This window comes from Leptodactylus fuscus, unplaced genomic scaffold (assembly GCF_031893055.1).
Source record: "Leptodactylus fuscus isolate aLepFus1 unplaced genomic scaffold, aLepFus1.hap2 HAP2_SCAFFOLD_85, whole genome shotgun sequence".
In the NCBI taxonomy this organism is placed as follows: Eukaryota; Metazoa; Chordata; class Amphibia; order Anura; family Leptodactylidae; genus Leptodactylus; species Leptodactylus fuscus.
This window is the reverse complement of record NW_027440893.1, coordinates 390,975-412,803: the sequence shown is the minus strand read 5'-3', so window position 1 is coordinate 412,803 and position 21,829 is coordinate 390,975. Positions and strand designations below refer to the sequence as shown.

The 21,829-nt window shown below is 57.3% G+C and overlaps 1 protein-coding gene across 1 annotated transcript; it reads right to left on the bottom strand.

Annotated features, from left to right (window-relative positions):
- Positions 1-9,531: 9,531 nt before the first annotated feature.
- Positions 9,532-21,004, bottom strand: LOC142188915 (rho guanine nucleotide exchange factor 1-like). Its single transcript, XM_075262058.1, has 7 exons — positions 20,931-21,004; positions 18,222-18,293; positions 17,487-17,600; positions 16,156-16,254; positions 11,534-11,576; positions 10,164-10,269; positions 9,532-9,676 (listed from the first exon to the last, which is right to left on the bottom strand). The coding sequence occupies exons 1-7, from the start codon at positions 20,946-20,948 to the stop codon at positions 9,532-9,534; spliced, it is 597 nt and encodes a 198-aa protein (XP_075118159.1). The 5' UTR covers positions 20,949-21,004.
- Between the last annotated feature and the right edge of the window lie 825 nt (positions 21,005-21,829).

Here is a 21,829-nt window from a genome sequence, read left to right as displayed (position 1 = left end):
TGATACGAGAGTCGTCTCCAAGTCCAGAGTCAGTGAGTGGAGGGGGCCGGCGCGGAGGTTATATACCCCGCCACGCCGCAGGATGATGCAATCCCAGGAAAGACGGGGCCACAGATGTGGAGCGTCAGGGAAAGGAAAGCGCCGATCCTTCCCAAGACCGCAGCCGGGGGATTAACCCTTCACTTGTCAGCAGTCTCAGAGCTTGTGCGGTCTGTGAGGTCAGGCTGAGGCAGCAGGCAGTGAAGGGGTTACAGCGGCGCTCGTTCCCAGGGGTGGAGGGGTTAATCAGGGGTCCCGACTTTCCCAGCCTGAGAGTTATATATAGAGGAACATCTGGGCCGGGGCAACTCCCATCCCCGACTGCAGGACTACAACTCCCAGCATGTGCACAAGGCAGGGAGGGGCAGGGGCAAGAGGGGAGGGAGGGGCAGGGGCAAGAGGGGAGAGAGGGGCAGGGGCAAGAGGGGAGGGGCAGGGGCAAGAGAGGAGGGAGGGGCAGGGGCAAGTGGGGAGAGAGGGGCAGGGGCAAGAGGGGAGGGAGGGGCAGGGGCAAGAGAGGAGGGAGGGGCAGGGGCAAGAGGGGAGAGTGGGGCAGGGGCAAGAGGGGAGAGAGGGGCAGGGGCAAGAGGGGAGAGAGGGGCAGGGGCAAGAGGGGAGGGAGGGGCAGGGGCAAGAGGGGAGGGAGGGGCAGGGGCAAGTGGGGAGAGAGGGGCAGGGGTAAGAGAGGAGAGAGGGGCAGGGGCAAGAGGGGAGAGAGGAGCAGGGGCAAGAGGGGAGGGAGGGGCAGGGGCAAGAGGGGAGGGAGGGGCAGGGGCAATAGGGGAGGGAGGGGCAGGGGCAATAGGGGAGGGGAGGGGCAGGGGCAAGAGGGGAGAGAGGGGCAGGGGCAAGAGGGGAGGGAGGGGCAGGGGCAAGAGGGGAGAGAGGGGCAGGGGCAAGAGGGGAGAGAGGGGCAGGGGCAATAGGGGAGGGAGGGGCAGGGGCAAGAGGGGAGAGTGGAACAGGGGCAAGAGGGGAGGGGCAGGGGCAAGAGAGGAGGGAGGGGCAGGGCAAGTGGGGAGAGAGGCGCAGGGGCAAGAGGGGAGAGAGGGGCAGGGGCAAGAGGGGAGGGAGGAGCAGGGACAAGAGGGGAGGGAGGGGCAGGGGCAAGAGGGGAGAGAGGGGCAGGGGCAAGAGGGGAGGGAGGGGCAGGGGCAAGAGGGGAGGGAGGGGCAGGGGCAAGAGGGGAGGGAGGAGCAGGGGCAAGAGGGGAGAGTGGAACAGGGGCAAGAGGGGAGGGGCAGGGGCAAGAGAGGAGGGAGGGGCAGGGGCAAGAGAGGAGGGAGGGGCAGGGGCAAGTGGGGAGAGAGGCGCAGGGGCAAGAGGGGAGAGAGGGGTAGCGTAAGAGGGAAGAGAGGGGCAGGGGCAAGAGGGGAGAGAGGCAGGGGCAAGAGGGCAGAGAGGAGCAGGGGCAAGAGGGAAGAGAGAGGCAGGGGCAAGAGGGGAGAGAGAGGCAGGGGTAAGAGGGGAGGGAGGGGCAAGAGGGGAGAGAGGGGCAGGGGCAAGAGGGGAGGGAGGGGCAGGGGCAAGAGGGGAGGGAGGGGCAGGGGCAAGAGGGAAGAGAGGGGCAGGGGCAAGAGGGAGAGAGGGGCAGGGGCAAGAGGGAAGAGAGGGGCAGGGCAAGAGGGAAGAGAGGGGCAGGGGCAAGAGGGGAGAGAGGGGCAGGGGCAAGAGGGGAGAGAGGGGCAGGGGCAAGAGGGGAGAGAGGGGCAGGGGCAAGAGGGGAGGGAGGGGCAGGGGCAAGAGGGAAGAGAGGGGCAGGGGCAAGAGGGAAGAGAGGGGCAGGGGCAAGAGGGAAGAGAGGGGCAGGGGCAAGAGGGAAGAGAGGGGCAGGGGCAAGAGGGAAGAGAGGGGCAGGGGCAAGAGGGGAGAGAGGGGCAGGGGCAAGAGGGGAGAGAGGGGCAGGGGCAAGAGGGGAGAGAGGGGCAGGGGCAAGAGGGAAGAGAGGGGCAGGGGCAAGAGGGAAGAGAGGGGCAGGGGCAAGAGGGGAGGGAGGGGCAGGGGCAAGAGGGGAGGGAGGGGCAAGAGGGGAGAGAAGGATAAGAGGGGAGAGAGGGGCAAGAGGGGAGAGAGAGGCAAGAGGGGAGAGAGAGGCAAGAGGGGAGAGAGAGGCAAGAGGGGAGGGAGGGGCAAGAGGGGAGGGAGGGGCAAGAGGGGAGGGAGGGGCAAGAGGGGAGGGAGGGGCAGGGGCAAGAGGGGAAAGAGAGGCAGGGGTAAGAAGGGAGGGAGGGGCAGGGGCAAGAGGGCAGAGAGGGGCAGGGGCAAGAGGAGAGGGAGGGGCAGGGGCAAGAGGGGAGGGAGGGGCAGGGGCAAGAGAGGAGGGAGGGGCAGGGGTAAGAGGGCAGAGAGGGGCAGGGACCAGAGAGGAGGGAGGGGCAAGAGGGGAGAGAGGGGCAAGAGGGGAGAGAGGGGCAAGAGAGGAGAGAGGGGCAAGAGGGGAGAGAGGGGCAAGAGGGGAGGGAGAGGCAAGAGGGGAGGGAGAGGCAAGAGGGGAGAGAGAGGCAAGAGGGGAGGGAGGGGCAGGGGCAAGAGGGGAGGGAGGGGCAGGGGCAAGAGAGGAGGGAGGGGCAGGGGTAAAGAGGGCAGAGAGGGGCAGGGACAAGAGAGGAGGAGGGGCAAGAGGGGAGAGAGAGGCAAGAGGGGAGGGAGGGGCAAGAGGGGAGGGAGGGGCAAGAGGGGAGGGAGGGGCAGGGGCAAGAGGGGAAAGAGAGGCAGGGGTAAGAAGGGAGGGAGGGGCAAGAGGGCAGAGAGGGGCAGGGGCAAGAGGGGAGTGGAGGGGCAGGGGCAAGAGGGGAGGGAGGGGCAGGGGCAAGAGGGGAGGGAGGGGCAGGGGCAAGAGGGGAGGGAGGGGCAGGGGCAAGAGGGGAGGAGGGGCAGGGACAAGAGAGGAGGGAGGGGCAAGAGGGGAGAGAGGGGCAAGAGGGAGAGAGGGGCAAGAGGGGAGAGAGGGGCAAGAGGGGAGAGAGGGGCAAGAGGGGAGAGAGGGGCAAGAGGGAGAGAGGGGCAAGAGGGGAGAGAGGGGCAAGAGGGGAGAGAGGGGCAAGAGGGGAGAGAGGGGCAAGAGGGGCAAGAGGGGAGAGAGAGGCAAGAGGGGAGGGAGAGGCAAGAGGGGAGGGAGAGGCAAGAGGGGAGGGAGAGGCAAGAGGGGAGGGAGGGGCAGGGCAAGAGGGGAGAGAGAGGCAGGGGTAAGAGGGGAGGGAGGGGCAGGGGCAAGAGGGGAGAGAGAGGCAGGGGTAAGAGGGGAGGGAGGGGCAGGGGCAAGAGGGCAGAGAGGGGCAGGGGCAAGAGAGGAGGGAGGGGCAGGGGTAAGAGGGCAGAGAGGGGCAGGGACAAGAGAGGAGGGAGGGGCAGGGGTAAGAGGGGAGGGAGGGGCAGGGGTAAGAGGGGAGAGAGGGGCAAGAGGGGAGAGAGGGGCAAGAGGGGAGAGAGGGGCAAGAGGGGAGGGAGGGGCAAGAGGGGAGGGAGGGGCAAGAGGGGAGAGAGGGGCAGGGGCAAGAGGAAGAGAGGGGCAGGGGCAAGAGGGAAGAGAGGGGCAGGGGCAAGAGGGGAGAGAGGGGCAGGGGCAAGAGGGGAGGGAGGGGCAAGAGGGGAGAGAAGGGTAAGAGGGGAGAGAGGGGCAAGAGGGGAGAGAGAGGCAAGAGGGGAGGGAGGGGCAAGAGGGGAGGGAGGGGCAAGAGGGGAGGGAGGGGCAAGAGGGGAGGGAGGGGCAGGGGCAAGAGGGGAAAGAGAGGCAGGGGTAAGAAGGGAGGGAGGGGCAGGGGCAAGAGGGCAGAGAGGGGCAGGGCAAGAGGGGAGGGAGGGGCAGGGGCAAGAGAGGAGGGAGGGGCAAGAGGGGAGAGAGGGGCAAGAGGGGAGAGAGGGGCAAGAGGGGAGGGAGAGGCAAGAGGGGAGGGAGAGGCAAGAGGGGAGAGAGAGGCAAGAGGGGAGGGAGGGGCAGGGGCAAGAGGGGAGGGAGGGGCAGGGGCAAGAGGGGAGGGAGGGGCAAGAGGGGAGAGAGAGGCAAGAGGGGAGGGAGGGGCAAGAGGGGAGGGAGGGGCAAGAGGGGAGGGAGGGGCAGGGGCAAGAGGGGAAAGAGAGGCAGGGGTAAGAAGGGAGGGAGGGGCAAGAGGGCAGAGAGGGGCAGGGGCAAGAGGGGAGGGAGGGGCAGGGGCAAGAGGGGAGGGAGGGGCAGGGGCAAGAGGGGAGGGAGGGGCAGGGGCAAGAGGGGAGGGAGGGGCAAGAGGGGAGAGAAGGATAAGAGGGGAGAGAGGGGCAAGAGGGGAGAGAGAGGCAAGAGGGGAGAGAGAGGCAAGAGGGAGAGAGAGGCAAGAGGGGAGGGAGGGGCAAGAGGGGAGGGAGGGGCAAGAGGGGAGGGAGGGGCAAGAGGGGAGGGAGGGGCAGGGGCAAGAGGGGAAAGAGAGGCAGGGGTAAGAAGGGAGGGAGGGGCAGGGGCAAGAGGGCAGAGAGGGGCAGGGGCAAGAGGAGAGGGAGGGGCAGGGGCAAGAGGGGAGGGAGGGGCAGGGGCAAGAGAGGAGGGAGGGGCAGGGGTAAGAGGGCAGAGAGGGGCAGGGACAAGAGAGGAGGGAGGGGCAAGAGGGGAGAGAGGGGCAAGAGGGGAGAGAGGGGCAAGAGAGGAGAGAGGGGCAAGAGGGGAGAGAGGGGCAAGAGGGGAGGGAGAGGCAAGAGGGGAGGGAGAGGCAAGAGGGGAGGGAGAGGCAAGAGGGGAGGGAGGGGCAGGGGCAAGAGGGGAGGGAGGGGCAGGGGCAAGAGAGGAGGGAGGGGCAGGGGTAAGAGGGCAGAGAGGGGCAGGGACAAGAGAGAGAGGGAGGGGCAAGAGGGGAGAGAGAGGCAAGAGGGGAGGGAGGGGCAAGAGGGGAGGGAGGGGCAAGAGGGGAGGGAGGGGCAGGGGCAAGAGGGGAAAGAGAGGCAGGGGTAAGAAGGGAGGGAGGGGCAAGAGGGCAGAGAGGGGCAGGGGCAAGAGGGGAGGGAGGGGCAGGGGCAAGAGGGGAGGGAGGGGCAGGGGCAAGAGGGGAGGGAGGGGCAGGGGCAAGAGGGGAGGGAGGGGCAGGGGCAAGAGGGGAGGGAGGGGCAGGGCAAGAGGGGAGGGAGGGGCAGGGACAAGAGAGGAGGGAGGGGCAAGAGGGGAGAGAGGGGCAAGAGGGGAGAGAGGGCAAGAGGGGAGAGAGGGGCAAGAGGGGAGAGAGGGGCAAGAGGGGAGAGAGGGCAAGAGGGGAGGGAGGGGCAGGGGCAAGAGGGGAGGGAGGGGCAGGGGCAAGAGGGGAGGGAGGGGCAAGAGGGGAGAGAGAGGCAAGAGGGAGGGGGGCAAGAGGGGAGGGAGGGGCAAGAGGGGAGGGAGGGGCAAGAGGGGAGGGAGGGGCAGGGGGCAAGAGGGGAAAGAGAGGCAGGGGTAAGAAGGGAGGGAGGGGCAAGAGGGCAGAGAGGGGCAGGGGCAAGAGGGGAGGGAGGGGCAGGGGCAAGAGGGGAGGGAGGGGCAGGGGCAAGAGGGGAGGGAGGGGCAAGAGGGGAGAGAAGGATAAGAGGGGAGAGAGGGGCAAGAGGGGAGAGAGAGGCAAGAGGGGAGAGAGAGGCAAGAGGGGAGAGAGAGGCAAGAGGGGAGGGAGGGGCAAGAGGGGAGGGAGGGCAAGAGGGGAGGGAGGGGCAAGAGGGGAGGGAGGGGCAGGGGCAAGAGGGGAAAGAGAGGCAGGGGTAAGAAGGGAGGGAGGGGCAGGGGCAAGAGGGCAGAGAGGGGCAGGGGCAAGAGGAGAGGGAGGGGCAGGGGCAAGAGGGGAGGGAGGGGCAGGGGCAAGAGAGGAGGGAGGGGCAGGGGTAAGAGGGCAGAGAGGGGCAGGGGACAAGAGAGGAGGGAGGGGCAAGAGGGGAGAGAGGGGCAAGAGGGGAGAGAGGGGCAAGAGAGGAGAGAGGGGCAAGAGGGGAGAGAGGGGCAAGAGGGGAGGGAGAGGCAAGAGGGGAGGGAGAGGCAAGAGGGGAGAGAGAGGCAAGAGGGGAGGGAGGGGCAGGGGCAAGAGGGGAGGGAGGGGCAAGAGGGGAGAGAGAGGCAAGAGGGGAGGGAGGGGCAAGAGGGGAGGGAGGGGCAAGAGGGGAGGGAGGGGCAGGGGCAAGAGGGGAAAGAGAGGCAGGGGTAAGAAGGGAGGGAGGGGCAAGAGGGCAGAGAGGGGCAGGGGCAAGAGGGGAGGGAGGGGCAGGGGCAAGAGGGGAGGGAGGGGCAGGGGCAAGAGGGGAGGGAGGGGCAGGGGCAAGAGGGGAGGGAGGGGCAAGAGGGGAGAGAAGGATAAGAGGGGAGAGAGGGGCAAGAGGGGAGAGAGAGGCAAGAGGGGAGAGAGAGGCAAGAGGGGAGAGAGAGGCAAGAGGGGAGGGAGGGGCAAGAGGGGAGGGAGGGGCAAGAGGGGAGGGAGGGGCAAGAGGGGAGGGAGGGGCAGGGGCAAGAGGGGAAAGAGAGGCAGGGGTAAGAAGGGAGGGAGGGGCAGGGGCAAGAGGGCAGAGAGGGGCAGGGGCAAGAGGAGAGGGAGGGGCAGGGGCAAGAGGGGAGGGAGGGGCAGGGGCAAGAGAGGAGGGAGGGGCAGGGGTAAGAGGGCAGAGAGGGGCAGGGACAAGAGAGGAGGGAGGGGCAAGAGGGGAGAGAGGGGCAAGAGGGGAGAGAGGGGCAAGAGAGGAGAGAGGGGCAAGAGGGGAGAGAGGGGCAAGAGGGGAGGGAGAGGCAAGAGGGGGAGGGAGAGGCAAGAGGGGAGGGAGGGGCAGGGGCAAGAGGGGAGGGAGGGGCAGGGGCAAGAGAGGAGGGAGGGGCAGGGGTAAGAGGGCAGAGAGGGGCAGGGACAAGAGAGGAGGGAGGGGCAAGAGGGGAGAGAGAGGCAAGAGGGGAGGGAGGGGCAAGAGGGGAGGGAGGGGCAAGAGGGGAGGGAGGGGCAGGGGCAAGAGGGGAAAGAGAGGCAGGGGTAAGAAGGGAGGGAGGGGCAAGAGGGCAGAGAGGGGCAGGGGCAAGAGGGGAGGGAGGGGCAGGGGCAAGAGGGGAGGGAGGGGCAGGGGCAAGAGGGGAGGGAGGGGCAGGGGCAAGAGGGGAGGGAGGGGCAGGGGCAAGAGGGGAGGGAGGGGCAGGGGCAAGAGGGGAGGGAGGGGCAGGGACAAGAGAGGAGGGAGGGGCAAGAGGGGAGAGAGGGGCAAGAGGGGAGAGAGGGGCAAGAGGGGAGAGAGGGGCAAGAGGGGAGAGAGGGGCAAGAGGGGAGAGAGGGGCAAGAGGGGAGAGAGGGGCAAGAGGGGAGGGAGGGGCAGGGGCAAGAGGGGAGGGAGGGGCAGGGGCAAGAGGGGAGGGAGGGGCAAGAGGGAGAGAGAGGCAAGAGGGGAGGGAGGGGCAAGAGGGGAGGGAGGGGCAAGAGGGGAGGGAGGGGCAAGAGGGGAGGGAGGGGCAGGGGCAAGAGGGGAAAGAGAGGCAGGGGTAAGAAGGGAGGGAGGGGCAAGAGGGCAGAGAGGGGCAGGGGCAAGAGGGGAGGGAGGGGCAGGGGCAAGAGGGGAGGGAGGGGGCAGGGGCAAGAGGGGAGGGAGGGGCAAGAGGGGAGAGAAGGATAAGAGGGGAGAGAGGCAAGAGGGGAGAGAGAGGCAAGAGGGGAGAGAGAGGCAAGAGGGGAGAGAGAGGCAAGAGGGGAGGGAGGGGCAAGAGGGGAGGGAGGGGCAAGAGGGGAGGGAGGGGCAAGAGGGGAGGGAGGGGCAGGGGCAAGAGGGGAAAGAGAGGCAGGGGTAAGAAGGGAGGGAGGGGCAGGGGCAAGAGGGCAGAGAGGGGCAGGGGCAAGAGGAGAGGAGGGGCAGGGGCAAGAGGGGAGGGAGGGGCAGGGGCAAGAGAGGAGGGAGGGGCAGGGGTAAGAGGGCAGAGAGGGGCAGGGACAAGAGAGGAGGGAGGGGCAAGAGGGGAGAGAGGGGCAAGAGGGGAGAGAGGGGCAAGAGAGGAGAGAGGGGCAAGAGGGAGAGAGGGCAAGAGGGGAGGGAGAGGCAAGAGGGGAGGGAGAGGCAAGAGGGGAGAGAGAGGCAAGAGGGGAGGGAGGGGCAGGGGCAAGAGGGGAGGAGGGGCAGGGGCAAGAGAGGAGGGAGGGGCAGGGGTAAGAGGGCAGAGAGGGGCAGGGACAAGAGAGGAGGGAGGGGCAAGAGGGGAGAGAGAGGCAAGAGGGGAGGGAGGGGCAAGAGGGGAGGGAGGGGCAAGAGGGGAGGGAGGGGCAGGGCAAGAGGGGAAAGAGAGGCAGGGGTAAGAAGGGAGGGAGGGGCAAGAGGGCAGAGAGGGGCAGGGGCAAGAGGGGAGGGAGGGGCAGGGGCAAGAGGGGAGGGAGGGGCAGGGGCAAGAGGGGAGGAGGGGCAGGGCAAGAGGGGAGGGAGGGGCAGGGGCAAGAGGGGAGGGAGGGGCAGGGACAAGAGGGGAGGGAGGGGCAAGAGGGGAGAGAGGGGCAAGAGGGAGAGAGGGGCAAGAGGGGAGAGAGGGGCAAGAGGGGAGAGAGGGGCAAGAGGGGAGAGAGGGGCAAGAGGGGAGAGAGGGCAAGAGGGGAGAGAGGGGCAAGAGGGGAGAGAGGGGCAAGAGGGGAGAGAGGGCAAGAGGGGAGAGAGGGGCAAGAGGGGAGAGAGGGGCAAGAGGGGCAAGAGGGGAGATAGAGGCAAGAGGGGAGGGAGAGGCAAGAGGGGAGGGAGAGGCAAGAGGGGAGGGAGGGGCAGGGGCAAGAGGGGAGAGAGAGGCAGGGGTAAGAGGGGAGGGAGGGGCAGGGGCAAGAGGGGAGAGAGAGGCAGGGGTAAGAGGGGAGGGAGGGGCAGGGGCAAGAGGGCAGAGAGGGGCAGGGGCAAGAGAGGAGGGAGGGGCAGGGGTAAGAGGGCAGAGAGGGGCAGGGACAAGAGAGGAGGGAGGGGCAGGGGTAAGAGGGGAGGAGGGGCAGGGGTAAGAGGGGAGAGAGGGGCAAGAGGGGAGAGAGGGGCAAGAGGGGAGAGAGGGGCAAGAGGGGAGGGAGAGGCAGGGGCAAGAGGGGAGAGAGAGGCAGGGGCAAGAGAGGAGGGAGGGGCAGGGGCAAGAGGGGAGAGAGGGGCAAGAGGGGAGAGAGGGGCAAGAGGGGAGAGAGGGCAAGAGGGGAGAGAGAGGCAAGAGGGGAGGGAGAGGCAGGGGCAAGAGGGGAGGGAGAGGCAGGGGCAAGAGGGGAGAGAGAGAGGCAGGGGTAAGAGGGGAGAGAGGGGCAGGGGTTAAGAGGGGAGGGAGGTGCAGGGGAAAGAGGGCAGAAGCAAGAAGGCAGAGAGGAGAAGGGAGAAAAGCAAGGGCAAGGGGAAGAGTGGACCTGGGGCAAAGGGGGCGGATAGGGGCACGGCAAGGAGGCAGAAAACATTATAGGGGCATGTAGTGTAATGGCATTATGGCCACTGGGCCAAGAGATACAGGGGCACAACAGACTCACGTGGTGGTGGTGGGGAAATACAGGAGTGGTAGGGCTGCTGCAGTATTCGGGGTGGGTGCACAATGGGCCCTGCGGCCGGCGCTCATACTCACTGCATGTCATCCAGCTTTCCCAGTAGCCGCTCGGCCAGCTGCTTCTCTTTGGACTGCAGGATGTATCGGTCATTGGTCCTATAAGACTCCAGTTCTCGGAGCTCCAGCTCTCCCGGGGTCATCCCCAGCACCCGTTTGGTCCTACAGAGAGACGGTAGAGGAAGAGTCAGCGAGGTCAGCGCAGGCGGCCATGACAGGAGATCAACGTGAGGGCCAGAGAAGCCGTCCGGTCCAGGAGGGTCAGGTTATTAGCAGAGCTCCTAAATAGCAGATGGGGGGGGGGGGGGGGGGGGGGGGGGGCGGGGGGTTCTGACACCCGCTCTGTGCAATTACCCAGTGAATGGCTCCAGACACCACATAGTGGCCATGCTGGGTTACTGCCGCTCAGATCCCAGTCCCTGTAATAGCCAGGATGACCCTGGACCCCCTATCTAATATTGGTGGCCTATTCTAAGCCAAACATATGTGGCCAGGGGCTCCCACAAGGGCTCCCTCCCCTCTGAGCTGCTGTGCCGAGTATGCATGTGTATGGAGGGGCCTAACTGCTGTCTAGGTGACACCCCGGACTATCCTGACTACCACTGCAGATGGGGTGGGGTCCTGGGGGGCTCCTAAACCCACTACTTACCTGAAGTCCTCCAGCTGCCGGCAGATCTCTGGGATCTGGTGACTCTGGATCTCGGTGATATACTTCTTCAGCGTGTCGTCCTGAATGAGATCTAACCTTGTGCGATCTGTGATGGGAAAGGTCAGACATTTACTACAGCGCCCCCAGCGGCACCGCACAGAACTGCAAGGATAACACCACCCCCCACTCAGGTGAACCCCAATAACCCAGCGCCCCCTGGTGGAAGAATTCTAGATTAGCCATATACAAAGACATTAAGATGGAAGGTTTTCTAATCACATCTGCTTCTGGGAAAGCTGGGTGCCAATATAGTCATTATATAGATGTCCACACAGCTTTCCCAGTCACCTGAATGTCCAATCTTCAGGATATACAAGAAGGATTGAGACCCTAAAATAGCCAAATCCCTGCAATGGTGACCGCATTGGTCGTCCGGGGTAAATGTAGGCAAGGAATGAAAGGGTTAAGGATTTTGGGTGTCCATGAAGGTGATAAGAGGCCAGCTCTGACTATGTGGCATTCTCCAGGCTGCAGCATCACCTGTGGCCACAAGGTGGCGCCATCCTCACACTCAGCTCCACGAAGGGCGGAGGCAGGAAAACCATGTGCGGCGGCGTTTATCAGCTCCACGCCATCTGCACAGGAAGTGATCGCCAAAGTGACGCTACAGCGCACAGACCCCGGGGCGGCGAGAGGGGGCGGCTGCAGCAGAGCCCGGGGGTACACAATAAAGATAACCTCTCACCCCAGCCCCATCCCACCTTAAAGGGGAACTCCACCCAGGCATAAGAGGGCGGCTGCACAGAGCCTCGAGGATAGAGTAATGCATCACACTGAGTGCATGAACCGTAAAGACAACCTCCTCCTAAATCAGCCTTAAAGGGGAACTCCCCCCAGAGTGTCCTACAGCTAGACTGATAGCGCAGGGCCCCTCTATAGAACACAAAGACCTGTGTGCAGAGAGCGCTGCTCTGGAGGATGTGGCACGTCTGGACAGTCCATTGATGTGTAGTGTGTAATACCTCGGCTGTCCTATGGGGGAGTTGCAGAAAAACTGACAACGTCCTCCTGCAGATTACTGCTGGGCTGATACATGTTCCCTGCACTGATACACTGTAACAAACTATCAGGACACATAGGAGATCTGTGTCATCACAGAAAGCTGGGTGACTAACAACATGGCCATCCAGCTTTCCTAGAAACCAAATTGGCAAATCTCCATACCTAGGGGGCGCCACTGATCAAGGGGTTAATTCAGTATTATGATCTTGCCAGTGAAACTTCAGCCATGCGGCTATACATATATATATATATACTGCTGCAGGACTACAACTCCCAGCATGCCTCGCCATTTACAGTATACAACTCACCCAGCTCAAAGGCCACGCCACTCGGAATCGGGACACGCAGAACCTATAGGAGAAGAAAACAGAAGCGCTGTCAGTGACCGGAGCCTCGCCGCGGCCGCCACCACCACCGCTGCAACAGCGCAGACACTCAGGAATGTTTGAGTCACCGGAAAACAATGCAACAAAAGACTTCACCCCCCGAGGCCAGGTATGTGCAAGAACTCCAAATATCATCAGCTGCCGACTGAGGGGTACAGTCCAAAAGACACACTGCAACTATGTCACCCCGACAGCTCAGGACTAACAGGTACAGCTAAAATATCATTACAGTCAATGTCCTGCGAGGGGCGCAAATCTGATACTAACGCAAGCAGAACACAAGACTGATTCATTACTTATATCTTACTGACACAAAGCTCCAAATCTACCAAATAAACAGTTATATGATCAAATTCTATGACCACTAGGGGGAGCTCAGGAACCTACTGCATACAATTCATCTAGTGGTGACTGTATAATCTGTATGTAGTGAGCTCCCTCTAGTGGTGACTGTATAATCTGTATGTAGTGAGCTCCTCTAGTGGTGACTGTATAATCTGTATGTAGTGAGCTCCCCCTAGTGGTGACTGTATAATCTGTATGTAGTGAGCTCCTCTAGTGGTGACTGTATAATCTGTATGTGGTGAGCTCCCACTAGTGGTGACTGTATAATCTGTATGTAGTGAGCTCCCCCTAGTGGTGACTGTATAATCTGTATGTAGTGAGCTCCTCTAGTGGTGACTGTATAATCTGTATGTAGTGAGCTCCCCCTAGTGGTGACTGTATAATCTGTATGTAGTGAGCTCCCCCTAGTGGTGACTGTATAATCTGTATGTAGTGAGCTCCCCCTAGTGGTCACTGTATAATCTGTATGTAGTGAGCTTCCTCTAGTGGTGACTGTATAATCTGTATGTAGTGAGCTCCCTCTAGTGGTGACTGTATAATCTGTATGTAGTGAGCTCCTCTAGTGGTGACTGTATAATCTGTATGTAGTGAGCTCCCCCTAGTGGTGACTGTATAATCTGTATGTAGTGAGCTCCCCCTAGTGGTGACTGTATAATCTGTATGTAGTGAGCTCCCTCTAGTGGTGACTGTATAATCTGTATGTAGTGAGCTCCTCCTAGTGGTGACTGTATAATCTGTATGTAGTGAGCTCCCCCTAGTGGTGACTGTATAATCTGTATGTAGTGAGCTCCCCCTAGTGGTGACTGTATAATCTGTATGTAGTGAGCTCCCCCTAGTGGTGACTGTATAATCTGTATGTAGTGAGCTCCCCCTAGTGGTGACTGCATAATCTGTATGTAGTGAGCTCCCCCTAGTGGTGACTGTATAATCTGTATGTAGTGAGCTCCCTCTAGTGGTGACTGTATAATCTGTATGTAGTGAGCTCCCCCTAGTGGTGACTGTATAATCTGTATGTAGTGAGCTCCTCTAGTGGTGACTGTATAATCTGTATGTAGTGAGCTCCCCCTAGTGGTGACTGTATAATCTGTATGTAGTGAGCTCCCCCTAGTGGTGACTGTATAATCTGTATGTAGTGAGCTCCCCCTAGTGGTGACTGTATAATCTGTATGTAGTGAGCTTCCTCTAGTGGTGACTGTATAATCTGTATGTAGTGAGCTCCCTCTAGTGGTGACTGTATAATCTGTATGTAGTGAGCTCCTCTAGTGGTGACTGTATAATCTGTATGTAGTGAGCTCCCCCTAGTGGTGACTGTATAATCTGTATGTAGTGAGCTCCCCCTAGTGGTGACTGTATAATCTGTATGTAGTGAGCTCCCTCTAGTGGTGACTGTATAATCTGTATGTAGTGAGCTCCTCCTAGTGGTGACTGTATAATCTGTATGTAGTGAGCTCCCCCTAGTGGTGACTGTATAATCTGTATGTAGTGAGCTCCCCCTAGTGGTGACTGTATAATCTGTATGTAGTGAGCTCCCCCTAGTGGTGACTGTATAATCTGTATGTAGTGAGCGCCCCCTAGTGGTGACTGTATAATCTGTATGTAGTGAGCTTCCTCTAGTGGTGACTGTATAATCTGTATGTAGTGAGCTCCTCCTAGTGGTGACTGTATAATCTGTATGTGGTGAGCTCCCACTAGTGGTGACTGTATAATCTGTATGTAGTGAGCTCCCCCTAGTGGTGACTGTATAATCTGTATGTAGTGAGCTCCTCCTAGTGGTGACTGTATAATCTGTATGTAGTGAGCTCCCTCTAGTGGTGACTGTATAATCTGTATGTAGTGAGCTCCTCCTAGTGGTGACTGTATAATCTGTATGTAGTGAGCTCCCTCTAGTGGTGACTGTATAATCTGTATGTCGTGAGCTTTCCCTAGTGGTGACTGTATAATCCGTATGTAGTGAGCTCCCCCTAGTGGTGACTGTATAATCTGTATGTAGTGAGCTCCCCCTAGTGGTGACTGTATAATCTGTATGTAGTGAGCTCCCCCTAGTGGTGACTGTATAATCTTTATGTAGTGAGCTCCTCCTAGTGGTGACTGTATAATCTGTATGTAGTGAGCTCCCCCTAGTGGTGACTGTATAATCTGTATGTAGTGAGCTCCCCCTAGTGGTGACTGTATAATCTGTATGTAGTGAGCTCCCCCTAGTGGTGACTGTATAATCTGTATGTAGTGAGCTCCCTCTAGTGGTGACTGTATAATCTGTATGTAGTGATCTCCCCCTAGTGGTGACTGTATAATCTGTATGTAATGAGCTCCCCCTAGTGGTGACTGTATAATCTGTATGTAGTGAGCTCCTCCTAGTGGTGACTGTATAATCTGTATGTAGTGAGCTTCCTCTAGTGGTGACTGTATAATCTGTATGTAGTGAGCTCCCTCTAGTGGTGACTGTATAATCTGTATGTAGTGAGCTCCCCCTAGTGGTGACTGTATAATCTGTATGTAGTGAGCTCCCCCTAGTGGTGACTGTATAATCTGTATGTAGTGAGCTCCCCCTAGTGGTGACTGTATAATCTGTATGTAGTGAGCTCCTCCTAGTGGTGGCTGTATAATCTGTATGTAGTGAGCTCCCCCTAGTGGTGACTGTATAATCTGTATGTAGTGAGCTCCCCCTAGTGGTGGCTGTATAATCTGTATGTAGTGAGCTCCCCCTAGTGGTGACTGTATAATCTGTATGTAGTGAGCTCCCTCTAGTGGTGGCTGTATAATCTGTATGTAGTGAGCTCCCTCTAGTGGTGGCTGTATAATCTGTATGTAGTGAGCTCCTCCTAGTGGTGGCTGTATAATCTGTATGTAGTGAGCTCCCCCTAGTGGTGACTGTATAATCTGTATGTAGTGAGCTCCCTCTAGTGGTGACTGTATAATCTGTATGTAGTGAGCTCCTCCTAGTGGTGACTGTATAATCTGTATGTAGTGAGCTCCCCCTAGTGGTGACTGTATAATCTGTATGTAGTGAGCTCCTCCTAGTGGTGACTGTATAATCTGTATGTAGTGAGCTCCCCCTAGTGGTGACTGTATAATCTGTATGTAGTGAGCTCCCCCTAGTGGTGTCTGTATAATCTGTATGTAGTGAGCTCCCCCTAGTGGTGTCTGTATAATCTGTATGTAGTGAGCTCCTCCTAGTGGTGACTGTATAATCTGTATGTAGTGAGCTCCCCCTAGTGGTGACTGTATAATCTGTATGTAGTGAGCTCCCCCTACTGGTGACTGTATAATCTGTATGTAGTGAGCTCCTCCTAGTGGTGACTGTATAATCTGTATGTAGTGAGCTCCCTCTAGTGGTGACTGTATAATCTGTATGTAGTGAGCTCCCCCTAGTGGTGACTGTATAATCTGTATGTAGTGAGCTCCCCCTAGTGGTGTCTGTATAATCTGTATGTAGTGAGCTCCCCCTAGTGGTGTCTGTATAATCTGTATGTAGTGAGCTCCTCCTAGTGGTGACTGTATAATCTGTATGTAGTGAGCTCCCCCTAGTGGTGACTGTATAATCTGTATGTAGTGAGCTCCCCCTACTGGTGACTGTATAATCTGTATGTAGTGAGCTCCTCCTAGTGGTGACTGTATAATCTGTATGTAGTGAGCTCCCTCTAGTGGTGACTGTATAATCTGTATGTAGTGAGCTCCCCCTAGTGGTGACTGTATAATCTGTATGTAGTGAGCTCCCCCTAGTGGTGGCTGTATAATCTGTATGTAGTGAGCTCCCCCTAGTGGTGACTGTATAATCTGTATGTAGTGAGCTCCCCCTAGTGGTGGCTGTATAATCTGTATGTAGTGAGCTCCCCCTAGTGGTGACTGTATAATCTGTATGTAGTGAGCTCCCCCTAGTGGTGGCTGTATAATCTGTATGTAGTGAGCTCCTCCTAGTGGTGACTGTATAATCTGTATGTAGTGAGCTCCTCCTAGTGGTGACTGTATAATCTGTATGTAGTGAGCTCCCCCTAGTGGTGACTGTATACTCTGTATGTAGTGAGCTCCTCCTAGTGGTGACTGTATAATCTGTATGTAGTGAGCTCCCCCTAGTGGTTGATGTCCTGGAGGTCGGACCCTCACAGATTGAAGTAGGCCGCCCCCTACAGGCCAGCAGACCAGCTGATGTCACACTGATATTATAAAGGAGCTTTCAGGCCACTCTTATTCCGGATACTCACGGCGCCCTTCATGAGGAAGGTGTTGTAGAAGTCTGTGAAGGATTTCTTCGCCTCCTTAGGGGGCAGACTTCTCAGAATCTCTACGTGCAGGAAGCAGAGCTGCAAAAAAACAGGAGAAAGAAAGATGAGACAGCAGTAAACCACAATTCACCCCGCAAGCCAGAATCTGCTGCCCCCTGCGGGTGAGCTCAGGCATCTCAATACATCTGCTTATACCATGTACACTGTGTCTAATGGGTTGCTATGACCTTATAGAAAACCATATTATAGAAACAGCGCCACATCTGTCCATGGCCGGGTCAGGAATTACAGTCCATCAGCAGAAGCAGCGCCATTTCTGGGAGAAAAGATTTACAAATTACAGCCATTATTAGGGGGTTTGCCCTTAGCGGGTTTACATGCCAAAGCACAATGGGGGCGGAGCTTAAAATGTCATGTCGGACACACCTGTAAGAACCCAGAGGAGCATCTGAGAGCAGCATGGAGGAGAGAAAGAGAAGACGTGAACACAAAAACATCAACCAGCCATCACAGAAGACGCCTGAGGCCTTCACGACTATACAAGAACTAAGAATAACCACAAAACTCCCCAACATGGGCTCCCAAGGAATGATGAGAGTAGTGGTGCTGCAAAGGCTGAGGAACGTGACCTCTCAAGGAATACCCAAGGGTCAAGTCCCAACCACTCATTTCATCCTCAATTTGTCAGAGGGTGGCAGGGGGTGGGGTGAATACAAGTGTACAGTGGGCATTTATGGGCACTCCAAGGTCAAGGCTGGAAAAAACGTCCAATGATGTGGGTAGGAAATCTTAGGAGGCCTCATAGGAATGAGATCTTAGGAGGCCTCATAGGAACGAGATCGTAGGAGGCCTCATAGGAACGAGATCGTAGGAGGCCTCATAGGAACGAGATCGTAGGAGGCCTCATAGGAACGAGATCGTAGGAGGCCTCATAGGAACGAGATCGTAGGAGGCCTCATAGGAACGAGATCGTAGGAGGCCTCATAGGAACGAGATCGTAGGAGGCCTCATAGGAACGAGATCTTAGGAGGCCTCATAGGAACGAGATCTTAGGAGGCCTCATAGGAACGAGATCTTAGGAGGCCTCATAGGAACGAGATCTTAGGAGGCCTCATAGGAACGAGATCTTAGGAGGCCTCATAGGAACGAGATCTTAGGAGGCCTCATAGGAACGAGATCTTAGGAGGCCTCATAGGAACGAGATCTTAGGAGGCCTCAAAGGAATGCGATCTTAGGAGGCCTCATAGGAACGAGATCTTAGGAGGCCTCATAGGAATGAGATACAGGGCAGTGGTTAAAGGTCTTCTTACCAGTGGACTTGGGTCAAACTGAAGGACAACATGGTGCAGGAAGACCATGATATACGCAGGATGATCCTTTACAAGCTCAATACTCTGGAAGTAACTCTGTTGGTCATCTACATTCTGAGGAGACAAAATGTGGAAGAGTCAGTGGAAGAGGAAGACCATGAAGAGTCGAGAGATCAGAGATGTGGCAGGAAGTAATGACATCAGTGTCAGAAGGTGGTAGTCTAAGGAAGTAGATGATGAGGGTGGAGGTAAGTGACCAAGGTGAATAGTGAGAAGAAGAGAGAAAGAAGAGCAAAGATGGGAGAACAAAGACAAAAGAAAAATATGGAGAGGTGAAGAGCAGAGGCAGTCTGGAGAAGAAAAGTGGTTAGGTCAAGAATGGAACCAGTAAGGACAATAAGATAGCGAAGAGCAAAGACAGCCAGGAGAATAAGAAGGTGAGAGCAAGAATGGACAACTCCAGGAGGATAAGATGGTGTTGGAGAACTAGATGGTGAAGATCAGAGATGGACAGGAGATGGTGAGGTGAAGAGGAGAGACATTCAGGAGAATAAGATGGTGAAGAGCAGAGATGGACAAGAGAATAAAATGGGGAGGTGAAGAGCAAGAAGATGAGAATGAGAAGGTACTGTGCAGTCAATGAAGACCAGTGATGAGAGTGTTCCAACATGGAGATGAAGAAAGGGTCAAGAAGAGACAAGGACATCGATACTTCCATAATTCTCCCACACTTACTGGTTCAATGTCATTCTCAAACTCCTCGTCCTCTGCTCCGATGATTGACATGGCCCCCATGGAATGGAAACCCTAGGTAGTCAACAAAACAGATAAAACATTGGGGCAAAATCTGGACAAAGACCAAAAACTACAAAAACTCAAGTCACGTCATTTACAAAAACTTATTCAAAAAGTTCTAATTCACAAGTATTGGGGGTGATGAAAGTGAAGACTACGCGACAGAGCTGAGAAGAAGAAGAAGACCGCGCGTCTAGGACCGAGCACAGCTGCTACTTCCAGACCTAATGACCCCCCCGACACTTTTTGATGTTGATGTCTCTTATCTTGACCCGACCTGCACCTATTCTCTCCGATACTCGGAATATTCTAAGTATAGAAGATGCTCATGTTATCCGACAGCCTGCAGGAAGCCGCTCGCCCGGCCAGGAAACTCCCCATTACATCCAGTGCCAGGAGAACTTATCTGACTTCAGACGTGCGCCCGCCAAACAAAGACACAACACGGTGGTGAGAAGAACGAGAGGAGAACAGAAGCTCTTCAGGCCTTCAAGATAAGGACTCTCCAAGACTGGAATGTGAATGACGGCCAAAATACACGCTCTGTCTGAGAGGGCGGGAGGTGACAACCAAACATGGACAACACTACAAGACCAGAAGATCGTGGCCCAAATCTAGACCAAGGATGATGGATGACCAGACCCCTCAGGACCTGCTGTCATATCTCCTGAATCCAAGGCAGGACCACCAGGAGCACAACTAGTGCTGTGGCCCAGTATGCCAGGTCTGATACAGTTTAGGGCTCCGATCTGGGGTGTGGATGAGTTTTGGGGTCTGATGTGGAGTGTGGATCAGTTTTGGGGTCTCTTCTGGGGTTTGGATGAGTTTTGGGGTCTGATCTAGGGTGTGGATGAGTTTTGGGGTCTGATCTGGGGTGTGGATGAGTTTTGGGGTCTGATGTGGAGTGTGGATGAGTTTTGGGGTCTGATGTGGAGTGTGAATAAGTTTTGGGGTCTGATCTGGGGTCTGGATGAGTTTTGGGGTCTGATCTAGGGTGTGGATGAGTTTTGGGGTCTGATCTGGGGTGTGGATGAGTTTTGGGGTCTGATGTGGAGTGTGAATAAGTTTTGGGGTCTGATCTGGGGTGTGGATGAGTTTTGGTGTCTCGTCTAGCGTGTGAATGAGTTTTGGGGTCTGACCTGGGGTGTGGATGAGTTTTGGGGTCTGATCTGGGGTGTGGATGAGTTTTGGGGTCTGATGTGGAGTGTGAATAAGTTTTGGGGTCTGATCTGGGGTCTGGATGAGTTTTGAGGTCTGATCTGGGGTGTGGATGAGTTTTGGGGTCTGACCTGGGGTATGGATGAGTTTTGGGGTCTGATCTGGGGTGTGGATGAGTTTTGGGGTCTGATGTGGAGTGTGAATAAGTTTTGGGGTCTGATCTGGGGTGTGGATGAGTTTTGGGGTCTGATCTGGGGTGTGGATCAGTTTGGGGGTCTCTTCTGGGGTTTGGATGAGTTCTAGGGATCTCATCTGTGGTGTGGATAAATTTTGGGGTCTCTCCTGGGGTTTGAATGAGTTTTGGGGTCTCTCCTGGGGTTTGGATGAGTTTTGGGGGCTGATCTGGGGGTGTGGATGAGTTTTGGGGTCTGATCTGGGGTGTGGATCAGTTTTGGGGTCTCTTCTGGGGTTTTGGATGAGTTCTAGGGGTCTCATCTGTGGTGTGGATAAATTTTGGGGTCTCTCCTGGGGTTTGAATGAGTTTTGGGGTCTCTCCTGGGGTTTGGATGAGTTTTGGTGTCTCGTCTAGCGTGTGAATGAGTTTTGGGGTCTGATCTGGGGTGTGAATGAGTTTTAGGGTCTGATCTGGGATGTGGATGAGTTTTGGGGTCTGATCTGGGATGTGGATGAGTTTTAGGGTCTGATCTTGGATGTGGGTGAGTTTTGGGGACTGATCTGGGATGTGGATGAGTTTTGGGGTCTGATCTTGGATGTGGGTGAGTTTTGGGGTCTGATCTGGGATGTGGGTGAGTTTTGGGGTCTGATCTTGGATGTGGGTGAGTTTTGGGGACTGATCTGGGATGTGGATGAGTTTTGGGGTCTGATCTTGGATGTGGGTGAGTTTTGGGGTCTGATCTGGGATGTGGGTGAGTTTTGGGGTCTGATCTTGGATGTGGGTGAGTTTTGGGGACTGATCTGGGATGTGGATGAGTTTTGGGGTCTGATCTTGGATGTGGGTGAGTTTTGGGGACTGATCTGGGATGTGGATGAGTTTTGGGGTCTGATCTTGGATGTGGGTGAGTTTTGGGGTCTGATCTGGGGTGTGGATGAGTTTTGGGGTCTGATCTGGGGTTTGGATGAGTTTTGGTGTCTCGTCTAGCGTGTGAATGAGTTTTGGGGTCTGACCTGGGGTGTGGATGAGTTTTGGGGTCTGATCTGGGGTGTGGATGAGTTTTGGGATCTGATCTGGGGTGTGGATATGTGTTGGGGTCTCTTCTGGGGTTTTGGATGAGTTTTAAGGATCTCATCGGTGGTGTGGATAAATTTTGGGGTCTCTCCTGGGGTTTGGGTGAGTTTTGGTGTCTCGTCTAGCGTGTGAATGAGTATTAGGGTTTCATCTGGGGTATGTAGGCCCCTCTCCATCTACTGACACAAATGTTCGGCTGCATTAGTACCCCCATCATCTCTGCGGTGGGGTCTGGGACTACTCACCCCATCTTCTTGATCCATCTTCCTGGTCTGCCGGTCCAGAGATTCGCCTGAGGAGATGAAAAGAAGAATCACTAAATGTTGTATGACCTCCCCCACAATGTAGCAGAGCCCGGTGCTCTTTACACACTCAGCTCTGCTACAATCACACATCAGTGTCAGGACACACTCAGCTCAGCTACACATGCACACACTTAAGCCTGTGGCCCATGCAGAAGTTTGTGCCCCCTCGTATGAACAATGCTTTTGGAGGTGTTAATATAATGGGGGGGGGGGGTTTGACGGCTTAGGAGCGAGTACCGGAATAAAGGATGAGTGAGCAGAATGTGTGCAGGGGATGCCGGTCAGGAGGTGCAGAGAGGAATGCCAGGTATGCAGCACAGAATCCCCCCCCCCTACAAGGGCGCAGAGCACCCCCAGCCCCCCACTACACCAGCTGCTGCCCACTGGGGGGAGGGGCCCGCAGGAATGTGCCGGCTAATCCCTGTCTGTGCTCAGCGCCCTCCGACATGCCAACCCCGACCCTTCATGCGCTTCGCTGGCACTGCCCAGGTTAGATCATAGAAAACTAAAAATAACAAGTCCCTGGCAGAAACGCACAGCGAGGAGCGGGGGGCGGCGGCGGGCGCGGTCATGTGACTGACCGGCAACATCTGGGGAATCATCCAAAGCAGAAATTATAGGAAAAAACACGAATGAGAAAACGCCTGCAGTGTAAAGAATGGCGGAAAATGATCCAGGGCCCACATGTGTACAGTGCCCAGCCGTCAGTGGTTCCCTGCAGCACCCCCGCAGGACATACAAGGTATTACACGGCAATGTACAGATGTATCCTAGACCCCCAGCAGTCAGTCATTTACATGCAGCACCCCCACAGGACATACGAGGTATTACACTGTAAT